Here is a 23,110-nt window from a genome sequence, read left to right as displayed (position 1 = left end):
TTTGTACTCAGTTTTCATTTCTATAACCTATCAAGATTTTAAGTTGTTGATACGTTAGTTTTACTTGCATGTGTCTTCTGAATTGTTTCACAATGAAGTTGTTAAGCAAAGTATAGCTCTAGAAAGCCAAGACTCCTCTGGCTGAAGAATCAGATGATGATGTTTTAATTCTAATGGAGATATTGACTTGTGCCCAGAAGAGAGGACTGAAGCCAGACTCTTAATTCCATCACTTAATACAAGATTGCATTTAAGCAATTGTTTTCACTCTCAATTTCTGCAGGCATGGTGCAGAGCTATCAAATTTTTTCCCCATTACACTCCTCCACTGACAGGCTGCAGTTCCCATCTTTGTTATTTCCTTCCTTTCCCTTCAAACAAAAAACTCCAGCTGCCTTCACACTTTGCAAAGCCATCCTACATCACTAGCTTCTCCACCCTGCAGCTGAAAACAAGGGAAAGTCATGTCAAGATTAGCAAGTGCTGAATCAGCAAGTTAAGACAGACTCATTCAGAGGAAGTTCAAAACCAGAATCTGAGTTTGCCAATTAGGTTGTGTTCCACAAAAAGCTCACAATGACAATACCATTCCAGTGCAATGCACAAAGTGTGGATAAAACAGCAGAAAGGAGGGTTCTGAGAAGCCCAGTCTCCACTGAACCCATCACAAGTGGTCGTATTTCAGACTGGCATGCAGCTGGTTCCATTAACTGGATACCCATTAGCAGCTGAAGTAGACTGTCTGCAACTGCTTCTGGTTTAGTTTCATCCAAAAGACATTACAATTTCCACACGGCAAAGCTGTTCCACAATGTAGAAAGATGTGCGCTAACAGGGATGATTAGATCACTTTCAAAGCAAATCCTGTGTCTGATCCAGAGTATTAACATATAGAGAATTTCAGAACACTAAAAGCAAGTTTTGTTAGACTGTATGAGCAGCTATGTTTTCATACTCCTGTATGTGTAACAGTGATTCTCCTTCCACAGGCAAAAAAAAAAGTCCAACCATGAAGGAAAATATAAAAGGACACCTACCTGACTCACCCATGTATTTGAAGTACCACCTACAAGGCAAGGTCTTTACTACTGATACATTCAGAACCCAGATGCACAGGTATGCACTCTGTGATATAGATACCCATCACTTAGTAAGCACTGATTTTTTTGGTGTTATCTAAACAAACAAAACATGAGCTCAAATACCTTCAAGGACTAGTTTCATGAACAGTTCCAAAGATAATATGTAAAAATGTTACAAGACTCTATCCATCTACAAGCCTGTTTTTAATAAACATTCTATCCTCAACATCCTCTTAATTTTTTTATTATCAGACTAATCAAGTAAATCTAAATCTTGCCTATCAAACCAGAAGACAAAGAAAAAACTGATCTATAACTGAACTTTTTTTTGGTGGCAAAACTGGAAAAATTAACTGGAAAAATTAATACACATCTAGGTGTTATGCTCAAGCTCCACCAGAAAAAGGAGCTTCACAGAAACAGCAAAAACTCAAGACATGCAGTAACTCATTCCTGTGTTCATACTTAAGGAAAGCTATCCTCCCAGCAGACTTTTTAGAGACAACAGTTAAGTTCAGAACACAAAGAGAGAACAGATAATTGTTAAAGAACTGATACTACTTGCTGACTAATTTTGATTTGTTAGAAAGAATTAGAATACTTTTGAAATCCAGTAAACGTAACCAACTACCCTGCAATGAATGATTAATTTTCTTGATCTGTGCACCTGCTACACATTCATACATATATCCAGTAACTTATAACCACATATAATGTGGTTATCGTTCCACAAAAATTAGAAAATATGAAAGCTGAACAAAAATAGAAAGTCAGTAAGAATTACCACTAGCTGCTTTTTATCTCTTGCCTAAAGAGATTCTCCTCAAATAACCACTTCTACAGTGGATTTTTTTTTTAAATAAAACTTATTGCAGCTCTAGTTACCATTAATATGTAATTACTAAACAGATTTCAATGATTCTGAAAATGCAAGAGTGCACTGAGTGTTTGAAGTCCCCTCCCCCTACACATATTTCACCCCCTAAGGTGTTCACGACCTTGATGATTTCTTACAATTCCTTGCAGTAACTCTCAGGGTTGTATGTCTCTACCTAAGTCAAGATGAAATTGTGCGAAGAATCCATGTCATAATCTTAAGGATAAGTTTCTTTATCAACTTCTTGAGGATTTTTTTAAGCTATTGTTATAATTCAATTTAAGGAACATTAGCACTCTGACTCTTTAGCATACAAACGTAAAAAGTTAACCATGCCTCTAATCCAACTATTTATACATCACTAGGCAGATAATGTAACAACACCACCACCAAAATTTCAGGTTTGTTCTCTAATGCATATAACAGAGTAGAGAGGAAGTACCTATAAAACCAAGAGACGTAACTATGCTGTTGAAAAATATATTTATATTTTTAAGGCAAAGTCTATGTTGGAGGAAGGTTTGAAATAACGCACCTCAGCAACTACAGAAGCAGATACAGAAAACAGCTTGAGGGGCTCTACTACAACTCTCATAGTAATTATGTCATATATTATCACCCAGAAAGTTTGAAAAAAAAAAAAAAAAAAAACTGGAAGGGGAGACAACTGAAAGTTATTAAATACAGAACCTTCTCTTAATTGACAGAGATATGTTTCTCCCCAAATATAAGTTAAAAGGCACAAGCAATTTGCATGTTTTTCATCTGGGCATGTTGAACACATACTGAGGGAGCTCAGCTTACTAATTACTAAACTGGAAGAGGCAAAACAAAAGCAAAATTACCTTGGTGCTATTTGTCCCATTATTTTTTAGGCACTATTTTGCTTAGAATTAAAATCCCAGCTAGTTTTAGAAAAAGACCTAGAAAAATCTAGAAAATTAACGGAGAGCCTCTAGTTACATCCATAAACTATTTTAGAACAAATAAGTTATTTAAAAAAACAGTAAATAATTTCATTAAGCCTCATGCTTTGTCACATACAGTACCAGAAATTGCCATTCTTTAAGCTTGCCTTTAATCTTTCAACATTTTGCATTTTACAGGCTCTTTCTGATCTGGTCATTGGTATCTAATTTCTCTCTTGCATCCTAGCATAAGGCTAGAACTATAGCAAGTTCACTATCTCTATTCAGATATTCAATCATGTCCCAATTCAATGTTGTCATCCCAACATTCATATTTTAGTCTGTTTACTTAAAAAGAACATTCAGCAGTTGGCTATTAAACAAGCATTTCATGAATGTGGCAGGATGTTCATTACAGTAAACTTTCATCCACTGCCAGGAAATCTAATTTACCTATTCTTTTAATTATCAGACTGGCATATGGGCAGATTAAAAATAGGAAGACAGCCAGAAATAACTGTGTCTAATCTGGAAATATGTACATTTCCTGCAGCATAGGTGACTTACACTTGCTCTCTCATCAAGTGAAATGAGACATTACGATATTTCTGTAGTTCAACCACATGACGTTTTTGTATTAGCCATCTATATCAGATGAATGCAACTCCTCCCACTGCTACTTCTGATGATAACTTAATTGATAATCTTCATCCTCAGCAGAAAGGTTACTCAATTGCTGTTTTAAACTTGTCTACTCAGCACAGTCAAATTTGCATCCCAAAGGATGCCTTCCATCTGATTAATATTTCCAGTGAAAGAACAAGACAACATCTACCATGTGTTTAATAACCACCAGTGTCCTTTTCCTAGTGTCAAAGTACTGCCACTGTGTTCACATGTGGGAAAGGAGAGGAGCCAAGGCCATACCATCTCCTGAATATATTGGCAAACCTAAGCAGAACTCCTGAGTTCCTGCTGTCACACTGACGTGATGACCAACTCTGGCTGATATGGTATCCAAAAGCAGGGTTCAGTCACAGCCCAAGTTTCAAAGAAAACATTATGCAAGTTCCCAATCTGTAGAATGGGGGGACTGTGAGCTGTTATCGTCTTAACTATTACAGAGTCATAAACAAAAGTTACTTTTTATCCATGCAATTCTCTTCATAACACCAACCCTCCAATGATTTAAAAAAAAAAAAAATTAGTTCAGATTGTGTATTTTGTGATTCAGAACATCTCATCTCTTCTTGTACCCATCCTTGTGTTCCCTGTGTTATAAACCAGTATATTTTCATAGGCTCCTGATACACACACTCTGTTACAAGACCAGCATTGGTGGACAGGGGCGGAGCAACCTGGATTTAAGTAGTGTTTGATGCCCTGCTGCACTGACATGCTTGTCTCCAAATTGGAGAGGCATGAATTTGGTGGATGGACCACACTGTGGATAAAGAACTGGCTGGATGGTCACATGCAAAGAGTTGTGGTTAACAGCTCATTGTCCACATTGAGACTAATGGTGCCCCTCAGGGGTCAGTACTGGGGCTGATTCAACATCTTTGCTGGTGACACGGAGAATGGGACCAAGCACACCCTCAGCAAATTGCTGATGACACCAAGCTGTTGGGTGCAGTCAACATGCTGGAGGGAAGGGATGCCAACCAGAAGGACCCTAACAGGATGGAGATGGGGACTGTCCAAACCTCATGGAGTTCAGCAAAGAGGTGCTATTGGTGCAAGGTTCTACCTGAGTTGGGGCAATCGCAGACACACCAACAGGCTGGGTGAAGAAGTGACTGGGAGCAGCACTGCAGAGAAAGGCTTGGGTGTGATGGTTGAAGAAAGACAACATGACCTGGCAGTGTGAGCTCACAGCCCACAAAGCCAGAGGGAATCCCAGGCTGCATCAAAAGAACATGGCCAGCAGATCAAAGGAGGTGTTTCTTCCCCTTTATTCTTCTCTTGTGGGACCCAATCTACAGTACTGCATCCAATTCTGGGTTCCCAACATAAGAAGGACATGGAATTGTTAGAGCAAGTTCAGAGCAGGGTCATGAAGTTGACAAGAGGACTGGAGCACCTTCCCTATGAAAACAGGCTGAGAAAGTTGGGGTTATTCAGACTGGAGAAGAAAAGGTTGTGTGGAAACCTTCCAGTATGTGAAAGGGCCTAAAGGGAATCCAGAGAATCTCATTATCAGGAACTGTAGTGATAGCACAAGGAATAATGGGTACAAATTGAAACTGGGGAAGTTCAGGCTAAATATTAGGAAGAAATTCTTTACTGTGAGGGTAATGAGATATTGGAACAGGCTGCCCAGGAAGGCTGTGGATGCCACAAACCTGGCACTGTTCAAAGCCAGGCTGAATAAAGCCTTGAGCAACCAGTTCTAATAGGAGGTATCCCTGCCCATGGCAAGGGGGGGTTAGGACTAGATGATCTTTAAGTTTCATTCCAACCCCTTAACATTGTATGATTCTATGAATGACAAGACTGAGGAACTCCTTATTCCCAACTTAATGCCTGATCACTGAATGCACTTTACCAATTCACCAAAACAATTCTTGGTCTGTTAGATATACAAATACCAAACAGGATTTGTCTATTTGACAGAACCCATTCTCTCCATCATTCTGAAAAACAGAAGAGGAATCCTCCCAGATTCTGGAGTTTTTTCTAATATACAGAACACTGAGAATGCTACACCAGCTCAAATGAAACCTGCTCTATTCATTCAAAAGACAACAGTTACAAATAAAGACTGGCCTTTATCCTAAAGAATTTTACTTCAGGGAGTTAAGGTTCTCAAAGCAACAAATGCACCTGTGCAGCAGCAGTTAGGAGAGAAAGAAAGCCAGGAGTCAGTGTTTGAAGACAGATGGAGCTTTGCTAGTTGTCCATGTAACCTAAGTTCCTACAAGAACAAATAACTGTATGACTAGTTCAGAATTAGTAACAATCTAGTGAGAGCTACATTAGTTAGCACAGGATCTACCTATTTCTCTGACTAATGTTTAATTTACTTTACCTACATACAGGAAATCATAAAGCTAGAAATACTGTATTCCAGAAGACTGTACAACAGTTACAGAAGAGAAGATGGAAAAGACATTTGATCAAACTATTCTTACCAAAAACAAGCAAAAGTTTTTGCAAGTTTGGTCCAATTACCTATTGGATCAGGTCTACTTTCAGAGAATCATTTTATAAAGCGCCACTGCCTTTTTGACATTCCATATATCTTCTTTCTGAAAGTCTTTGTTCTGACAAGTAGTAGGTGTTATTAGATTAAGTCTTCACAAATTAAAGCAGTGTACTTCATCCTAAGAGATGAAGACCTGAGAAATAATACCATGGAGTTGTCTTTAATGCATATTTGGAAAGATAAAGAGAAAAAAAATATTTCATATATCAAAAAAAAAGACTTTCATACTTTCTAAAACATGACACATTAAGTTGTTAACCAATGCAAAAGCCCATACCTAATAAAGTGGGAAATGCTATCTCAAAAGACAGTTTCAAGCCATACTGTTTACCTGTTATTTAAACTAAAATTTGCAAATTGTTTTACATCATTATTGTAAAGAAGCTGGTGGCCTAAGAACCTTATGCACACTATAGAAACAAACACACTGTATTGTTACTGCACAAGGATATGCATGGAGGGCTTTTAAAAACACTTATTAAAATTTTTTTTACTTGCGAGTATTAACTTTTCACTAGAGAAATGGTAGTTTGCTGATAGAAGGGGTTTTCTCTGTAACCTCAGGAAAAGCATCAAGTAACTTACCTCTGCAAAATGCATGCATCGGGATAACTATGAAACTAAGTATCTATTTGCTGAACTAATTGAATAAATTACTTACAAAACTTAAGTTTTGTCATCTTCTTAACTGCCTTAAATTGTTAGCATCAGAGAACTACCACTTTTCTCTTGAATATTTGTACCCAGAAGGAGAAGTGTTTTAAGTTAAATCATAAGTCTTACATAGACTGTTACCTTCTTACTGAATTCTTATTAGGTTGCTACCTTCCCTGCAATTAAGAACTCCAAAAAATCTCATACATTCCAATGATATAGCAACAAAGCAAAAAGGAATGGGAGAAATAGGAAAAAATTAACATCAAGAACTGCAAAAATTGTTCTCAAAAGTAAAAAGTAGAAAAGAACTGAAAATAGCATTGAAAATCTAAGAGGTGCTTCCAACAGAAAGATAATATGCTACTTTTCCTTATCTACATAGGATACAATAAATCACAATTCTTAATCACAAGTCTTAACCTGCAACAAGACATTAAGTTGTTCTGCAAAGGCAGGCAGAAGAAATTACTGAAGGCAGAGAAAACTGAACTGAAATGTATTATGCAGAGTTTATAAAATCTTTTTCGATGGATAATCTTGAAAACAGATTAAACAAGCATTCATAGCTATGGCCCACCAATAATCACTGCTGCTTTGGAATCATGGTCTACCTGGCTTACTTCAATACAGGAAAATTTATTATTAAAACCTTATAGTACAGATCTCAAAAGTTCTAACAAAGACCAGCTCTCCAATCTAGTATGATGCTGGGGCTTGATGCCATTATTGAGGACAAGGATTAGAACATTTATGCTCACTCATTAGATTTACCCTAAACAGAGAGAGTGCTTTCTTCTAAATATTTTTGACACACATTTTAACCGGATAGGTACACATACTGCTTTATTTGAAAGCAAGACCATTTCCTCAACTTCATGTAGTTTAGCTAAAAAAAAAAAAAAAAAAAAAAAAAATCCAGAGGGTTTTGCTTCTATCCACCTCCCCAAAGAGATAATGTGGCTGTTTGACATGGAAGGTCTCACAGTGATGAAGTAGCACAAAAATGCCTGAGGCAGCTGAAAGGCAGCTGAAAGTCTGCATGACACCTGACAGCAGGTGTTTCTCTTTATGCACTTGGGAATCTGTATGGTATACTATATTTTAGCAGATTCTTTGCGATTTCTGGCAGCTGTACATCTCTCCCTGAATAGCACAGCATCTGGAGATCACAGGTATGAAAGTAAAATTAAATATTAAAATTATGATGGGAATCCTGCACTCATGGTAATGTATTTAGAAAAAAATAGGGATTGTGAGACCAGAAGCAACACAGAATGGTAGAGCCAAAAGCGTAGAGCCAGAAACATCGTAACAGAAACTTTTAAGTGCTGCCTCAGTGTAAAAATCGTTCACTAGACTCAACAGAAAACACTTTTTACTCAAAGAAGTAGAAGCAATGGAATCCATGCATACCCAAAAGAAGAGAGACAGACTTGATTAGACAGGGCATAATTGAACTGAAAGCTCAAAAAATATCAACTTACCAACAATTACATTCCACCAGTTTGTGCTTGTATTACGTAAACATCACTGTTAGCTGTTGAGCTAAAAGAAAAATTTAAGATGAACATCCACCTATTCACTCAATGAAGAGTTTGATGAAAGTTGTCTGGAGTAAGAAGTCAAATGTGATATTAAGAAAACAGGAAATGTCTTCTTACTTTTAAAAAAGCACCTGACATTTTGCTGGTGGTGTTTCTCACCATCAGTGAATGCTAATCTTATGGTCGCATCACAACTGCAGGTATTCAATGAAATAGCAAAAAAAAACATCCTTCATAGGTGTTGAAGTCTTTAGACACAGAATTACTCCTGGTAAGGGATCATACTCTAACTCCTGCAGGAAAAAATAAAGCAGCCTACTGAAACACTTCCTTGTCATTAGATTAAGACAGACTCTGGGTTTGGATAAATCTAAAACAGGTAAGTAAAAAGTTTAAGAAATACTTTAAAATTTTATGTATAGAACTGAAAATTATTTCTGTCATCTTGGGTCTGTAGAGGAAGTTGAGAATACAGAGATTAAAAGTGAGGAAGGCAATGACAGCTGAAGAGGGTGACAGCACCAGAAAGTTGTCAAATCTGTGAGGTATAAAAACTGAATGCCAATTAAAGTAAGACTAATGGGAGAATCTGTAAGAGAAAATATGAGACTAACCTCCAACAGAAACAAATAATTAACAAAAACTTGTACTATACAGTGATTACAGATATGTAATAATAATAATAATATTTTTATGTAGAGACATGCAGGTCTGCTTTTAGGAGGGACATCTTAGATTATATATCCCTGAATATTACCAAGATCTACTCTAGCATGGTAGCACATCCCAAAAAAACAGGGTAAGACTATAAGGTCCTAATACTTCACTAGAACCTCAACACATAGTAAAAAACAGCTTAAAAAAGCAGGAAAAAGCTGTACAGTCAGAGCAGTTCAAACCAATTTTTCTTTATAATAACTTCTGTTGCACCTTTTGAAATGCCCAAAAATTTTCATTCCCTCCCCCCACCTCCATTTTTCTATCATTATTTCACCTGTTCTGCTACTAGTGTTAAGAAGAGTCTGGGTTACTACTGGGTAAACTGCCAACACTAGAAGGATATTAATTTGTATACTAACAGCTAAGCACAGTTTTAACACATAATCTTTCTCATAATGGGTGGACATGACAAGACAACCAAAAAATGAACACAAAGTGCACACAAAGTCATTGAGGAAAGGCCACACAACCATCTAAATAGTATTTTATGCTTATAATACAGGCCACTTTATGCTCACAACTTGTACATTAGTAGAACAAACCTAACTGCTTTACACTTTTGGAGAATTTGTACCACACAGTACAGCAGGAGAGAAAAAAAACAACCCCTAGAAGCAGATTTGGGAAAGACAGGAAGTGTCAAAATAACAAAGGAGGGAAGGCTCAAAACATGTCAACTACAGAAAAACAGTCAGAAGAGGTAGAAGGAGCACAAAGATTTCATAACCACCTAGTGACAACAGAAAATTTGTTACCAGTCTGCAATCTGTTATACAAAACAAATTTTAAAAAATGGGGTACACTGCATAATGACAACTAGAAGGGGACACAGCCCCTACTGAGGAGCTCCGATATACCCACCAGCAGCACATTCATATTCCCAAACACAAAAACCTGAACATACATTTTGGTCTTCTCCAACTGAATATAAACAACTGGTCACCTTTAAGAGCCAAGTCTGAAAATAATCTAATCAGCCACCACATGGTGACAAGAACATCAATCTTCTTCAGATCATTCTGAATTCTTGCAAAATTTACACTTGCAATTTTTAGTCACTACAGTTGAAGATACTTGTTTTGTCTGCCACAGTCTGCACTCTTACAGTTTGTGAAAACATAACCGTTTGTCAAGGATTTGCTCATTACTGAATTGCAACAAAATAGCACAAATCACAATTTAAAAACCATTTTACATTTACCCACATGGACGTGAATTCCACTTGATAACAATAAAAATAATGCTCTCTACTGCAGGCTGACAGTGGAGAACAGAACTGCAATCACACAGATCTGGTACAGGATTAAGGCCCAGTCTATAATCCCCTCAAAATTTAAGAATAATTGCACTGTTTCACAGAGCAATCAGCAGCAACACACAAACATATTATAGCTAATGAAATGCTGCATATAAAATGCATCATAACTTCATTCTTATAAGAGAAGAAAACAGGTCTATAACATCTTCTGTCAAGGTACAAGGGTCTTGTTTTTCTGTTTTTAATAGTTGTTCTACACTGTTGGGTTATAAACAATAAAATATTTCAAACTGAGGTATTTCAAAACCAGATAAAGAACTTGGCTGTACAGCTCCCACTTCATTTAATAAGAACAGAATACTTAAATCCTTTATTTGCCTTTGAACCTAAGGATCTTTCCATGCTTTACTGCACATTCTTTAGCTTCCATCAGTTTGAAAATAAGCTTATTTCTTGAATACTGTTACCTACTTCATTAAGAAAATAAGTTAATTGATGGCAGCAAGCTAGGTGGCTGCTGGGCTCCAGAGTGACTACCTGGCAAAACAAAACAAGGACACCAGACCTTCCAAGATCTGTGCAATTATTACATGAGTAGAAACTAAGCATGAAGGAAAAAAAATCAGGTGAAATCATACCGAGAGAAATACTAAGATATTACTTCATTACTGAGCTTCTAGACCCAAGATATAAATAAGTGATATATATTCAATTTATATATATAATAAATAACAACTCTCAGTTTCATGTACTTGTGCAAATCCTTCTTTCATGCATATATTTTCAAAGACTTCATTCTAGAAAGCATGGCCAATACCTTTAAACTGTTATTTGAAAGAGATTTCTGAGATGGCTTTTATATTACACGGTTTTTTTACAACCTGTGTCATGCAGTGCAAACTAAGTAGCTAAGCCTACTCTCTGAATCATGAATACTATTTTGTGTTAGCCCAAATAAAGGATTAAAACTGGAGCAGAGGCTGGATAAGTATTATGGCACCACAAGCACAGGTAAACAGATTTTAAAAAATGTCTGCTGAACCAGTACAAAAATACTTGTCTAACAACACTTTTTAATATGTTAGGCATCAGTTTAGACGTCTGTTCAAATTTGAAAAGCAGAATCTTTCAGCACTGAATGGCATGTCTCAACCCTCAGTGTTACACATCAGCATGCAAAAACAGATACGGCCGTACTATAAATCTTGGTATGGAAGGAACAGTAACTCATTTCAAAACAGCATGATTTCTAAGTCAGTTTCTACACAACCGATTTGCTCAGTGAAACTTGTTTTAAAAAAGGGCATGGTTAAAAAAACTAGTAATCCTGGCCTTACAACGGACTTTTGTAACAGTCATTAAAGCAGTAAGAATATTCCTACTAGTTAAACTTTAAATCAGTCAATCAACTCATGAAGCCACTCACTAAGAACACATAACCACAATTTCAGTGATAAATCTGCTTTAGACATCAGTAATCTACTCCGTACATGCCAAGGATGGTGTCTTCATTCCCACCTACCCAACACTACTTCAGTTCAATGAACAGCTCATTCACAAGTCGAGCTGGAGCCAGGAAAAGCAGATTTCCACCTCTCAGTGTAAGAAGTTAAGAAAGTAGGCACAAAGATAAAACAGACTAACAACACACTGATCTGAACCGACATAAACCAATCTTTCTGTGCTTAAACCAATGTTTCTGGGCATTGACATGGACATTCTAACCAGGCACAGTATGATAAATTTTGACCAGAGAAAAAGGAATCTGACATATGAATTCTGTATATACAAAATAAAATAAAACTATGCTTAAAATATTTAGTAGCAAATCTTCCTAAGATTAGTAAGAAGTAGAGCCCAGTTTATTCCAGAAGTGACAGATGTGAAATTAGCATGCTACAATGGCCATCAAGAATCAACTCCTTAAGAAACCAAATACAAAATCATCAACAACACACTATAAATAAACACATAAATAAAACTATTTCAAACTAACCATGTGAATTCATTCTTATTACACCTCTTAACAATTTGCCTGACTGTCCATGAATGGGTAATGTGTAAACAGACGCAAACGCTTGTATCACCTAGACTGTTAAACAAAGTAAAGCTACAAAAGTAGTGGCTTAGAACATGTGGCCTAAAATTTGAGAACTTGTTTTATACATTGAGATGCACCTAATGCTGTCCAAGAAAGGATATCTAAGACAAATCAAGGCCATGTATAGACACAGATATGACTAAAATGGTCTGCTTTTTTAGCAGTCTGTGGAGCTAGTGCCACAAAGTTTGTTTAGGAACGAATACTCAGAAGATTCACCAGCTCAGAAGTAACACCTGCAAACAGACCCTGCTTTAGGAGCAGCCCAAGCTCCGGGAAGCGGGCCTTTTCCCGACGGCTGAATAATTACACACAATGGTGCTTCAAACAGTGCCGGCTCGAGAGCCCTCCCCCGAGGTGGGATTGTGCTCCCTGGATAGAGCAAGAAAACGGGGAGCAACACCACAGACCTGCCACCACCACCGGCGACTCTATATAGTTCACCACCACCTCCACCTTCCCAGCATGGCAGAAACTCCACTATCTCTCCAGTGTACGAGACAGGGAAGGGAGCAGGGGGAAGAGGGCATGGAGCCCCGTGCCGAAGGATCCGGGACGGACTCCCAGCTCCTGCCCGGCCCCTCGGGGCAGCGTCGGAGCCCCCACCTCCCGGACCGCCGCCTCCCACCCTTCGCCCCCAGGGGAGGAGGGGTGTCGGAGCGACGGGGATGGGGGGGCCCCCGGTCCGCCACCGCCAGGAACAAAGGGCCCTTCGATAAGCCGAGCCGCAGAGCACAACAAAGGGGCCTGGAGACCGCGAGAACCGGGGCGGGGGGAGGCGAAGCGGGGGATGGGGATTACGGGCCGGGCCGGAGCGGCAGCGGGCGCGGGGCCACTCCGCCTCAGCACACAGAGCGGCGGCGGCGGCGTCGACCGCCCGGCCGGGCCCCGAGCACCGAGCACCGAGCCCCCGCTGCCCCCAGCCGCAGCACCGGGCCGCCGGCTGCGGGCTCCCCGCGGCGGGGGCGGCGCTGGTCCCGCCCGGCGCCGCGCTCCGGCCTGGCCAAGCTCACACACACACACAGACACACACCCTGCCGGGGAGGGGAGGGAGCGGGCGGGGGCAGGGCACGGAGGAAGGGAAAAGGGAAGAGGCGGCCTGACCTGGCAGAGCTGCTTGCAGTACTCGGTGGCCGCCTGCACGGCCGGCTCGCGGCTCTCCCGCAGCCCCGTCTCCAGCTCCAGCAGGCGCTCCCTCAGGCGCCGCAGCTCCAGGAGGTCGCCGCCCGGGCCGCCGCTCTCCCGCTCGGCCTCCTCGTCCGCCATCTTCGCACCCCGCTCCGTCGCGTACGCAGCCCCCCCGCCCCCCTGTCCTCCCTCCCTGCCTCCCCGGCCCCCCCGCTCCGCTCCCGGGTCACGTGATTACACAATGCCACGTTCCAGGGACGGGGGGTCACGTGCGGAGGAGATGGAGACGCGCGGGAGCGCGCGGCGCGCGCGCGCGCGCACCGCCCGCCGTCCCCCCGCGGCGCAAAGGACTGGGGCCGGGAGGGGGCGGGGCCTCCCGCCTCACGTGATGCGACGCCACGCGCGCCGGGGCGCGCCCCCGCGCGGCCACGTGATGGGCCCTCCCCCGCCCGCGCGGCGACGCGTTTTGGCGGCAAAGCGGCGGCAAATGGCGGCGGGCTCGGGGGCGGTGAGGAGGGCTGCATCGGTCAGGTTTTGCCGCTGGCCCTCGAGTTCAGAATCCTGGATCAATTAGGTTGGAAAAGACCTCTCAGATCATTGAATCCAACCTATGGCTGAACACCATGACGTTAACTAGACCATGGCACTAAGGGTCACATCCAAAGCTTCCTCCCACCTGAGAGCACCATGTGGCACCAACCACTGCTGGGCGGGCCATGGCCGACACCTCTGACTCTTTGTGGCTTGTTGATTACCTCACCTTTCTTTCTCTGCCAAAAGTGTTTTAGCCTCAAGGGTGCCACTGAGTTGTCTTCACACCTAGGCCGCCATCCTGCTTTCATGATTGGAAATGGGAAGTGCGGTTTGGCTGTTCAAATGAAGCAGGGGAGATCTGGAGGTTCTGGAAGGCTTTGCGGGCCTTGCATGCTGGGCCAAACATCCTCTCACACACTGGTGATTTGCTCACATTAGTGCAAAGCTCCAGTGATGGACGTTGTCCTTTCCTGCATCTACTAAATTAGCTGAGGAGACTCCTTCGTCTGTCAAAAGTGTGGGAAGTACTGGAGATGGGCCTGAGGTATTGATTCTGGTAAGAAGGAAAACATGGATCTGATGGACACTGAATTGGCATGGATATATGTTTTGCAGTCTTCTAGGTTGCACAGGTTGACGTGTGTTGATGGCCTCACACGCGTCACATTGCCATTGAGGAAGAGTCCTCCTCATTGAGGAATTCAGGAGGATATGTGTTACAGCAGTGAGAGCCCTACCTGAACTGAGCTGAAAAATTTCTCATAGCTAGCCAGCACTGTCTTAAGCTGGGCATTTCACATCATCTGAAAAATGAGGAACACTAATGTGTGTAAAGACACAAACTTGAATTTGGTGTAACGGTCTTTTGACTAGAAGGGACTACCAACAGACCCCTAAATATGCCTTTCAGTCTTGCACTGACCCAGGTGCAACTCAATATCCCATACTCACTGCCTTATCTTGTACGACCATGGGATTGATTTGATGTTCTCTTTTTTTTTTTGGCCCCAAAAGACAAATGCCACTACCTACCTCTTGCATGCAGTTGAAAGCTGAGGCGTATGGTGAAATGAATACTTAATCAGAGCTGGGAAGAAAAGAAGTTTTTCCAGAACTGAGGCAATGTTAGTCTGCAAGTGTAGACATTCATAATGATAGCACTGAATGCAACATTTTGGAGACAGATCTGGGAATCTGGTCCAAAAATGACCACATTTGGGTCATAGCAGTGAACCCAAAGTGATATGTTTCTTGTTTTCTATACAAGCATCCAGTAGACATTTTATTTGCAACTTGTAAGCCTTAAACATTTTAAGTTTCTTGAATTTTATTGCACAGGAAATCTATTCTGTTACAAGCAGAAGAAGAGAAGACTTTCAGCTTTTCCATTTAAGGTTAATGTAGTACCAGGTAAATCTGGTTTGTATGTGTTTGTTTGTGTCCCTTGCTACCAAACCACCTATAACACCAGCACTACTCAGTCATGCAAATGCTAGAAACAATGTCATGAAGACCTATTTATTCTTCCTCAATCACTTAATATATCTGCAGGATCTAAAATATCTTCTCCTCTGGATAACCCTGTCCTATACTGTGCTGTTTGCAATTATTTTCACTTAAGGGTGAACCACAATATCCCAACTGATAGTCTGTCCTTGCTTTAGCTTGCTGTATTGTTTCTGCCTTGACCAGGGGGTGTTCTGAATTGAGCCCAGGACAGGAAGGAAGGAAGGAAAAAGGGAGAATGGATTTCTCAATCATGCCAAGGGTTAGCACTTGGAGAGGCTAGAATGTTTGTTTTGTTCTCCTCAGGGTCAAGTGGGAAGTAGCCTGTCCTTCAGTTGTGCTGCCCTGAAGAGGACTTGCACTTAAGCCTCCAGGGGCAAGGGAAGACTTCTGTCTTTAATCATTACTCACAGGCAGTGAATTGCAAATCTTATGTCTAAGAGACTCAGAAAATAATTATTTAGTAGAAGGAATGACCACAACCAGTGGTGAATAACAAAGGAGTTATTTTTCTTTCTTGACAACAGTGAGAATATGATGACAGCAACTGATTCAAGCATGGCAATGTCCTGAGAAATAGGAAAAGAATAAAGAGCAGCTACGAGGCCTTGCTGTTCATCCTGTATTTGACTCCTGACAGAAGCTACACTGTGGTGGATAGAGCTCATGGAAGAGAAGAGCTGTTGCTTAATGTTGACAGGAGAAAGTGATTGTGGAGAGAAGCTCTTTTCAGATACCTGTTTTCTCCATGGACATGTGGGGCAGGTCATGTGACAGTGGAAGAATGTGAATATAAGAGAGAAGAGGCTGACATTGCAGAAGAAGAATCATTGACTATAATTCTAAATATAGTCAAGTCGTCCACTTGCTTTTAAAACAGAAAATACAGAGAAGAGAGAAGCAGATGAGGAAGATTAAAACAACCTAAACAGTCCAAGACCAAAGACTGTGAAGATGGTGAGAAAGAGCAAAAAAAGGATGGAAGACTGGAAAGGAAAAGGACTTTTACACCAGTTCAAAGACAGAATTTTTTGTCAAGAAGACCTGAAAGTCCTTGACTTGAGTGCTAGAAACAAAGATTTAAGATAAGGGTTTATAGCAGTAAGTATTCCTCACGATCAGAAATTTCTTTTCAATTACACTCTTCCCTGTTCTCTTATTCTTGCTGCTTCCTTGACTGATTCAGTATTTCCACAGTGTGGTGTTTTCCTAGCTCCATACTTCGAATCTCATGTCTCAAAGCTGTCATTTAGAGGAGGCACATCACGTACTCATTATGTTTTGGGATGCTGGGCCTGGCTAGAAATGTGTAAGAGATAAAGGAGTCTTCATGACCTAAACTCTGCTGTATGTGGATTATTTACCTATCAGTTGTTTGAAATAGCTTTAAATATAGAATAAAATTAGTCTCCCACCATTTGATTTTAGGTAGTGGAAGAGGGAAATGAAGCAAGTAATGCAAAAAGTATCAATGGTTAGAATGGTGGCAGCAAAGAGAGGGGGTTGGAATAGTGATGACAGTTTAGCTTAGACTGTACGTAGCCAGGAGCTGGGAGGAGAACTAACTTTTCCAGGGAGAATGTCATGTTAGCAAGAAACAGCTGTGATATTTGTATATCACTGGAGCCCTGGCAACAAAACTAGATCTTTTAGGGATAACAGAAGATATGACAGAATAAAGATTAGTATGGGATCACACAACAATTAAAACACTCATGGTGTTTGGGAAGCTGAGGGGATTACTGGAGGATTAGAATTTGCAGTGTGATAGATATTTAAGAAACAAACAGCGACAGGACAAATAAAGTAGAACTTGTTTGAGCTGGTATTGGAAAATGTGTCAAAGAACTTCTGTTAGAGAGCATGAAGATGTGCAGGAGATGCTTGGCTTCAAGTTTGGAGAGAAACAGTTTTTGGAAGAACAATTAGGAAAAATACTACTTGGAACAAAAGTAGGTTGATAAATAAGGTTCTTAATTTTTAAAGGTCACACTTCAAGAAATTAAGGGAATGAGCTGGTGATGATAAATGCATCTAAGTGGTTGAGGACTTGCTTGTGGAAAAAGTTTGGCAGCTGGAAAAAGCCTATCTGTAATTTAAATCTCAAACAAGAGTGATAGTCCCAGCTTGATAAATAGCCGCTTCAAAAGGGTTATTGGGAACAATCAAAAGCTTGAAAGGAATGGAACAATATGATTACTTGAAAAATATTAAGGGTGAGAATAAAGTGAGAATTTTGAGAAGCTCAGCTTCCTTTACAAAGGAAATTAAAGCAGGGGCTAATGAGAAAGAAGATATGAAAACTAATGTTTCTACATCCAAGATTAAAGAAAAAAACCTATCACATAGCCATCTGAAACATCAGAAGATCTTTATTCATCCAGAAATCTTCATTAATGGTGTAGGGGGAAAAAATGAGCTATAATAATGAAATGTGCTGATGATATAAAATAGTGAGACAATTTCAATATGAGAAGGATCAAGGCTAGATGACCTTCAGAACCTTAGTAACAGAATGGATTAATTTTAATAACACAACATGCAAGGAAACTGATAGCAATACTTTCTGCTGGGGAAGAACCTCATTATCTGGAAGTAACAGTGGGTAGGAAGTGCTCGTTGCATTAGCTGAGGATGACCAACTCATAGATATACGCAGCTGCAAAAAAGTTACTAAAATCACATGGCATGCCAGGTCAGCTATTTCCATTAGATACTGCAGATAAAAACATTGGTCTCACCTCATCTGAAATGATTTATGCAATTCTGGGCACTATTATTCAGAAAAGATGAGATCGCACCACAGGAGGTACAGGGAAAGACTCAAAAAAAGATCAGTAAAATGGAGAATCTGTTTCATGAGAAGAGAATAAAAATGGTTCATTTAGCCTAAAGAAACAAAAGGTGAAAAGAAGTGTAATTTCAATCTGGAAACAGTAAAAGTAAGCATTAGTTAGGGCAAAACGTTTTCAACCTGAAGGATGGTAGTGTGTGAAGAAAAATGGGTTAACTGATTATTGAATATGTTGAAAAAGACATAGCTATCATATTATACAATAAATAGTTATATTTCTGAGGCATGTAAGTATTTCTTCACAAGGTTACAAAAGAAACTTCTTGAGAATGATAGAATGGTAGATTTGAGCAAAGGGATTTTATTATGAAAATTAATTGCAAATAAAACATAAACTCCAAAAGAGGCAAGAAAATGAATCTTGTGTAGTCACATCTTCCTTAATGATGCTGCTGCCTTCTGTCAAGGCTGGGCCCACATTCACCTATATTCAAAATCACTAATATAGGTCTATATATTACTCAGTAATCAACATAACCTATGTGTCTAACAGCAAGAATAAAACCAACTGAGCAGAGCCTGGTCTTAGGTTGTCTTTGCATACACTGGGGGAAGAAATGGAAAAAGTTTTTGCAATATCCATTTTCAGGTTGCAGAAAGGAGCAAATTAAGGATGAAGAATAGCACTTTTGAAAATACAGCCTGGGTTATGGCTTGAGCTGTTTTTTCAGAAGGAAATATTACAAAATATTTTCAGAGCTATCTTAAAAGCAAGGGAGTGGATATGTTCTCATTTACATAATTTAATACAAACCACAGTGCTAATACCTGTAATTAATGGTGCCTTTCTACCTTTCCAATTGTGTTTTCTGTTTATCATTTTCCTTTGTTCGCTTCCCAGTGCAGACTGGCTAAATCCTCAATAGCTTAGTTCTCATTAAAAGAATCTAGCAGAGTTCTAGCTATATCTTAAAAAAATATTAAGAGAAAGAAAGGGTGTCCTGGAGATCAATTGTTTTCCCATCATTGTATTTTTTCATTCTCTTTCCCATTTGGTAAGATTTGGCTTTTCAGTTAGGAGGATTCCACAGAAACACCATAAACACTTTCCTTTTTTTCTTTCTTTCTTTTTTTTTTTTTTTTTTTTTTTTGGGTGGTTGCTTTAATTTTGTGTCTAAGAACTGAATCTTTTTCATGAGTATGGAAGAAAGGGATTGGGCACTAGGATAGGACAGTTCTTGTAAAACAAGTTGGGGAGGAAGAGGAGAGAATATATTTAAAATAAAGCTGATTATCCTACTAATAGGTAAAGGAAGAATTTACTTATAGGCATAAGGCCAGTTAAAAAGAACATTTTGTTTTTCATGTTGATCTGCATTCTGCATGATTCCTGATTCTTCATTATTTAGCTGTTTTATAACCAGTTAATTACTTAGTGTAGTAACCAGTTAATTACTAGTGACACCCAGCTCTTTGCTATGATAAAGCATAAAACTGCTTCCCAAGAACATGTTTTACAGCAACATATTTATTTAAAAAAAAAATTATTGCATTTTTCAGCAAATTAATATTGAAAACCTGTGGTAACATAGATCCCTGTGTCAATAGAAGGAAAAAATGGTGCAACCTGCAAATGGAAGAAGGATGAGGTACAGGGGTGGACTTTAAGGAGAGGTAGTATAAATGTTCAGTGATCTCTTACCATTCTCTGACTTATGATGAACTACATATACTGCCTGTTACAGCAATATTGGTTGCAATCAGATGATAAAATCATTGCACAGAAAAAGAAACCACTGCAGTGAAAATGAAAAGATTGAAATTTAATGAATTCTTGATTAAAAAATGATTTCTTGGAATTAAATCAAAACTTCATTCTTAGTACCGAGAGTTAGTCATGGAAATAAAAAAATGCTAAAAAAATGTAGCCAGCTAAGAATTTGTTTCAAACTATGTATTTATCTTCAACACCCATCCCACGTTTTTCATCCACGTTCCTTATGCTACAAATTTTCCTCACTCAGAGCCTTAGATTTACTTACAATTAATCCACTGGTATAGTGATGGAGATTCTTGCTGGAATGCATTAACTTCCTCTGTTAAATCCTCCCTCAGGCAAACCTCTTGGAAAATATTTCCTTTGTCTAGTGCACACAGTTTAGTAACTCCTTTCTTATGGTGAGATAGCAATTCTTTTGCAGAGATTTATGCATACTATTCAAATACAAAACCTGCATTAAATTATGTTACATTAAAAGATCTGAGACTTGCATGCCATTACTTAGGCACCATTGTGCAAGGAAAAACGTGGGTCTGATCCTGTTGCCGCTCAAGCCCGTGCTTACAGAAACAGCAAATCAATGTGATGTGGACTTGCAGTGATGCAGCAATACTCAGTAACTTTTGGCTTACACAGACCAGAGCCTTTCAAACTCAATGATGACCATGTACACCTTTGGTATTTTTATTAATCATACAAAGAAAGTTGTGTGGCATTTCAAAAGAAGCAGGCTCAGGACTTCTGGAGGGAAGATTTCACAGCCTCTAACATAGCTTGTTTAAATGCTTCACAATCTGAACTGTTTGATTGGATTCATAGTGTTCTACTTAAATCCCTGCTGGAAATTCATCTGATCTTTGTTCTTTCTCTAGTTGTCACAGTGGAACAATAGCCACCAAATCTTTTATAGCAGCCTACTACATTTTTGAGTGCCACTATAATACCTCTCCTTGAGCTCTTTATTTCACAATTTACTGCCAAATTTCTAAGCCCCATAAACCTCATTCCTTCAGCTTTCCTCACAGCTGGTATTTCCTACTTTCCTTGCTGTCATATGTGTCCCTCACCCTCACCGATGGACTGCAGTTTTTATTTCTTGGAGCACAGTGTCTAGTGCCCAACTCAGTTCTCATTTGCTAGGACTTTGCCAGAGCTAAGTGGAGTGATTACTCTTTGTGTCATCTATTACATTGTTCGCTTTAGTTTGTGATCACCCCGATTGTTTTCTGCCTACACAGTCGTTTCCTATTCTATATTTAAATTTCTGCCTTTGTTAGATATATCTTCCCAAAGTGTTGTCTGGTTTGTATTTTGCCTGATTGATTTTAGGCTGATTCTTCGAGACCCATTTTTGGTGCTATTTCCATCCTTCACAGCAATTTGCCATTTTACTCAAGCCAGTATCACTGCCAAACTGTGTCCGTGCACTCACATGCCATCACCCAGGCTGTTCAATGCATGTGGAGTATAAAACTGTTGCCAGGATGACGTACTGTGGGACTCCTCCTGAGAAAGCTTCCCAGAATGACAACAAACCATCAATTACTGCACTTTGAGAACAATTTTACAAATGTTGTGCACCTACAGGGTTGCTACTTATCTCTGGAATGCACTGACGTGGCTTACTTAGTAAAATGCTGTGTGGAACAATGTCAAAAGCTTGTCATTGTCATGATGCATCATATCTGCTATTTGCACTTATTTGTTAACGCAATTATCCTGTCAGAGAATGAGATTAGCATCAATTGATACAATTTTTCTCATGAATAACCCATTCCAACTGGTATTTAATAATTATCATAATGTTCCAGGTAGTTACCTATTTTTTATTTAATAATTTGTTCCATTTCAGGGGATGAAAGGTTGACAATATAAAACGCTCTATGTTCTCTATTCTCTCTTCTAAAAATAAATATTGTATTTATACTTTTCTACAGTTTGAACCTTCCTTGCTTGCTGTTATTACTTGAAAATCGTCATTAATGATTCAAACATTACTTCACTTAGTTCTCTGAACATTCATGGTTAACTTCTTCACAGCCCACTAACTTAGCCACCTCTAGCTTCCCCCCCGCCCCGCCTCCTAAGTATCGTGGGATCAAAGGGTTGGACTCTCTAAGCTTGTACTTGACAATCCCAATACTATTCTGCTACATGTGTGCTTAGTGTCAAAAAATTGTTGTAATCAGTAAAGCGTGCGTGCTTGTGTACACCCCGCTCGGCCAACGTGTAAGTACATGATTAAATGCCTCTGAAATCGCTGGGACTTGCGACATTACCGAACTTAATGAGACTTCACACCAGCGCCTGCTCCGCAAACAGTGCAGACTGCTCGCCTGGGGAGCTGGTGCGGTCTCTTGCCCTGAGCTGCGTTTGAGTGTCTGCTCGCCGTTGGGTTTTATCTCTGAGCACACCGGCATGCCTGGGAAGGGCGTGCTGCTGGGGCGGCAGCGCGGAGGCGAGCGGAGCCGGCGCTGCCTGTTGCGGGCTGCTGAACCCGGGCGTGTGCCAGCCGAGCCTCGAGCACCGCGCCTCGGCTGTGCCCGCGGGCACATCGATCGTGTCAGCTCCACCCGAGCAGGGACACTTGTGCAGAGGCGCCTGCAGCGTGCTGATCCTCAGTACTGCCGCAATCCAGCGGCACCGGGTGTTGCTGTGACTCCCATGTTCTCAGCTGAACACAATAATCCAGATGTGGCAGCACGCTGCCCTGTCCCTGCTGCTTCTGTGACTGAACTGCTGCGTTGATACGTGGCCGTATGACAGCGGGAGATACCCTGGGGCCATTTGGTGCCTGCAGAATGCCTCTGGATCCTCTGTTGATACCTGCCTTGGCGTTTTTAACCCTGTTTTCAGAACCTCGGTGTCTGTAGTGAAGCTCTGACAAAAACTGTAGCGATTGAAATAGGGAATAGTTAGAGTAAATTTAGGTGGCTGCTAAAAGGTGAGGTTTTGGTATTTTGGGGCTTGTTGTGAGCCTTATCTGTTTAAATATAAGAATCTGAAGTACAGC

At 40.2% G+C, this 23,110-nt stretch overlaps 1 protein-coding gene across 3 annotated transcripts in view; it reads right to left on the bottom strand.

Moving 5' to 3' along the window:
* The window catches only part of ZNF292 (zinc finger protein 292), a 49,234-nt gene extending 35,597 nt beyond the window's left edge, over positions 1–13,637 (bottom strand). For all 3 annotated transcript variants that reach the window (XM_085574820.1, XM_021545826.4, XM_085574821.1), the window contains exon 1: positions 13,460–13,637. Coding sequence is in view for 1 of the 3 variants with exons in the window: in XM_021545826.4 (XP_021401501.2) it covers positions 13,460–13,621 (162 nt within the window). In the remaining 2 variants the exon portion in view is untranslated. The remainder of the gene's footprint in view (positions 1–13,459) is intronic.
* Positions 13,638–23,110: the final 9,473 nt, after the last annotated feature.

This window comes from Lonchura striata, chromosome 3 (assembly GCF_050655825.1).
Source record: "Lonchura striata isolate lonStrDom1 chromosome 3, ASM5065582v1, whole genome shotgun sequence".
Lineage (NCBI taxonomy): Eukaryota > Metazoa > Chordata > Aves > Passeriformes > Estrildidae > Lonchura > Lonchura striata.
Note: the sequence above shows the minus strand (reverse complement) of the source record. Positions and strands in the feature narration are given on the sequence as shown.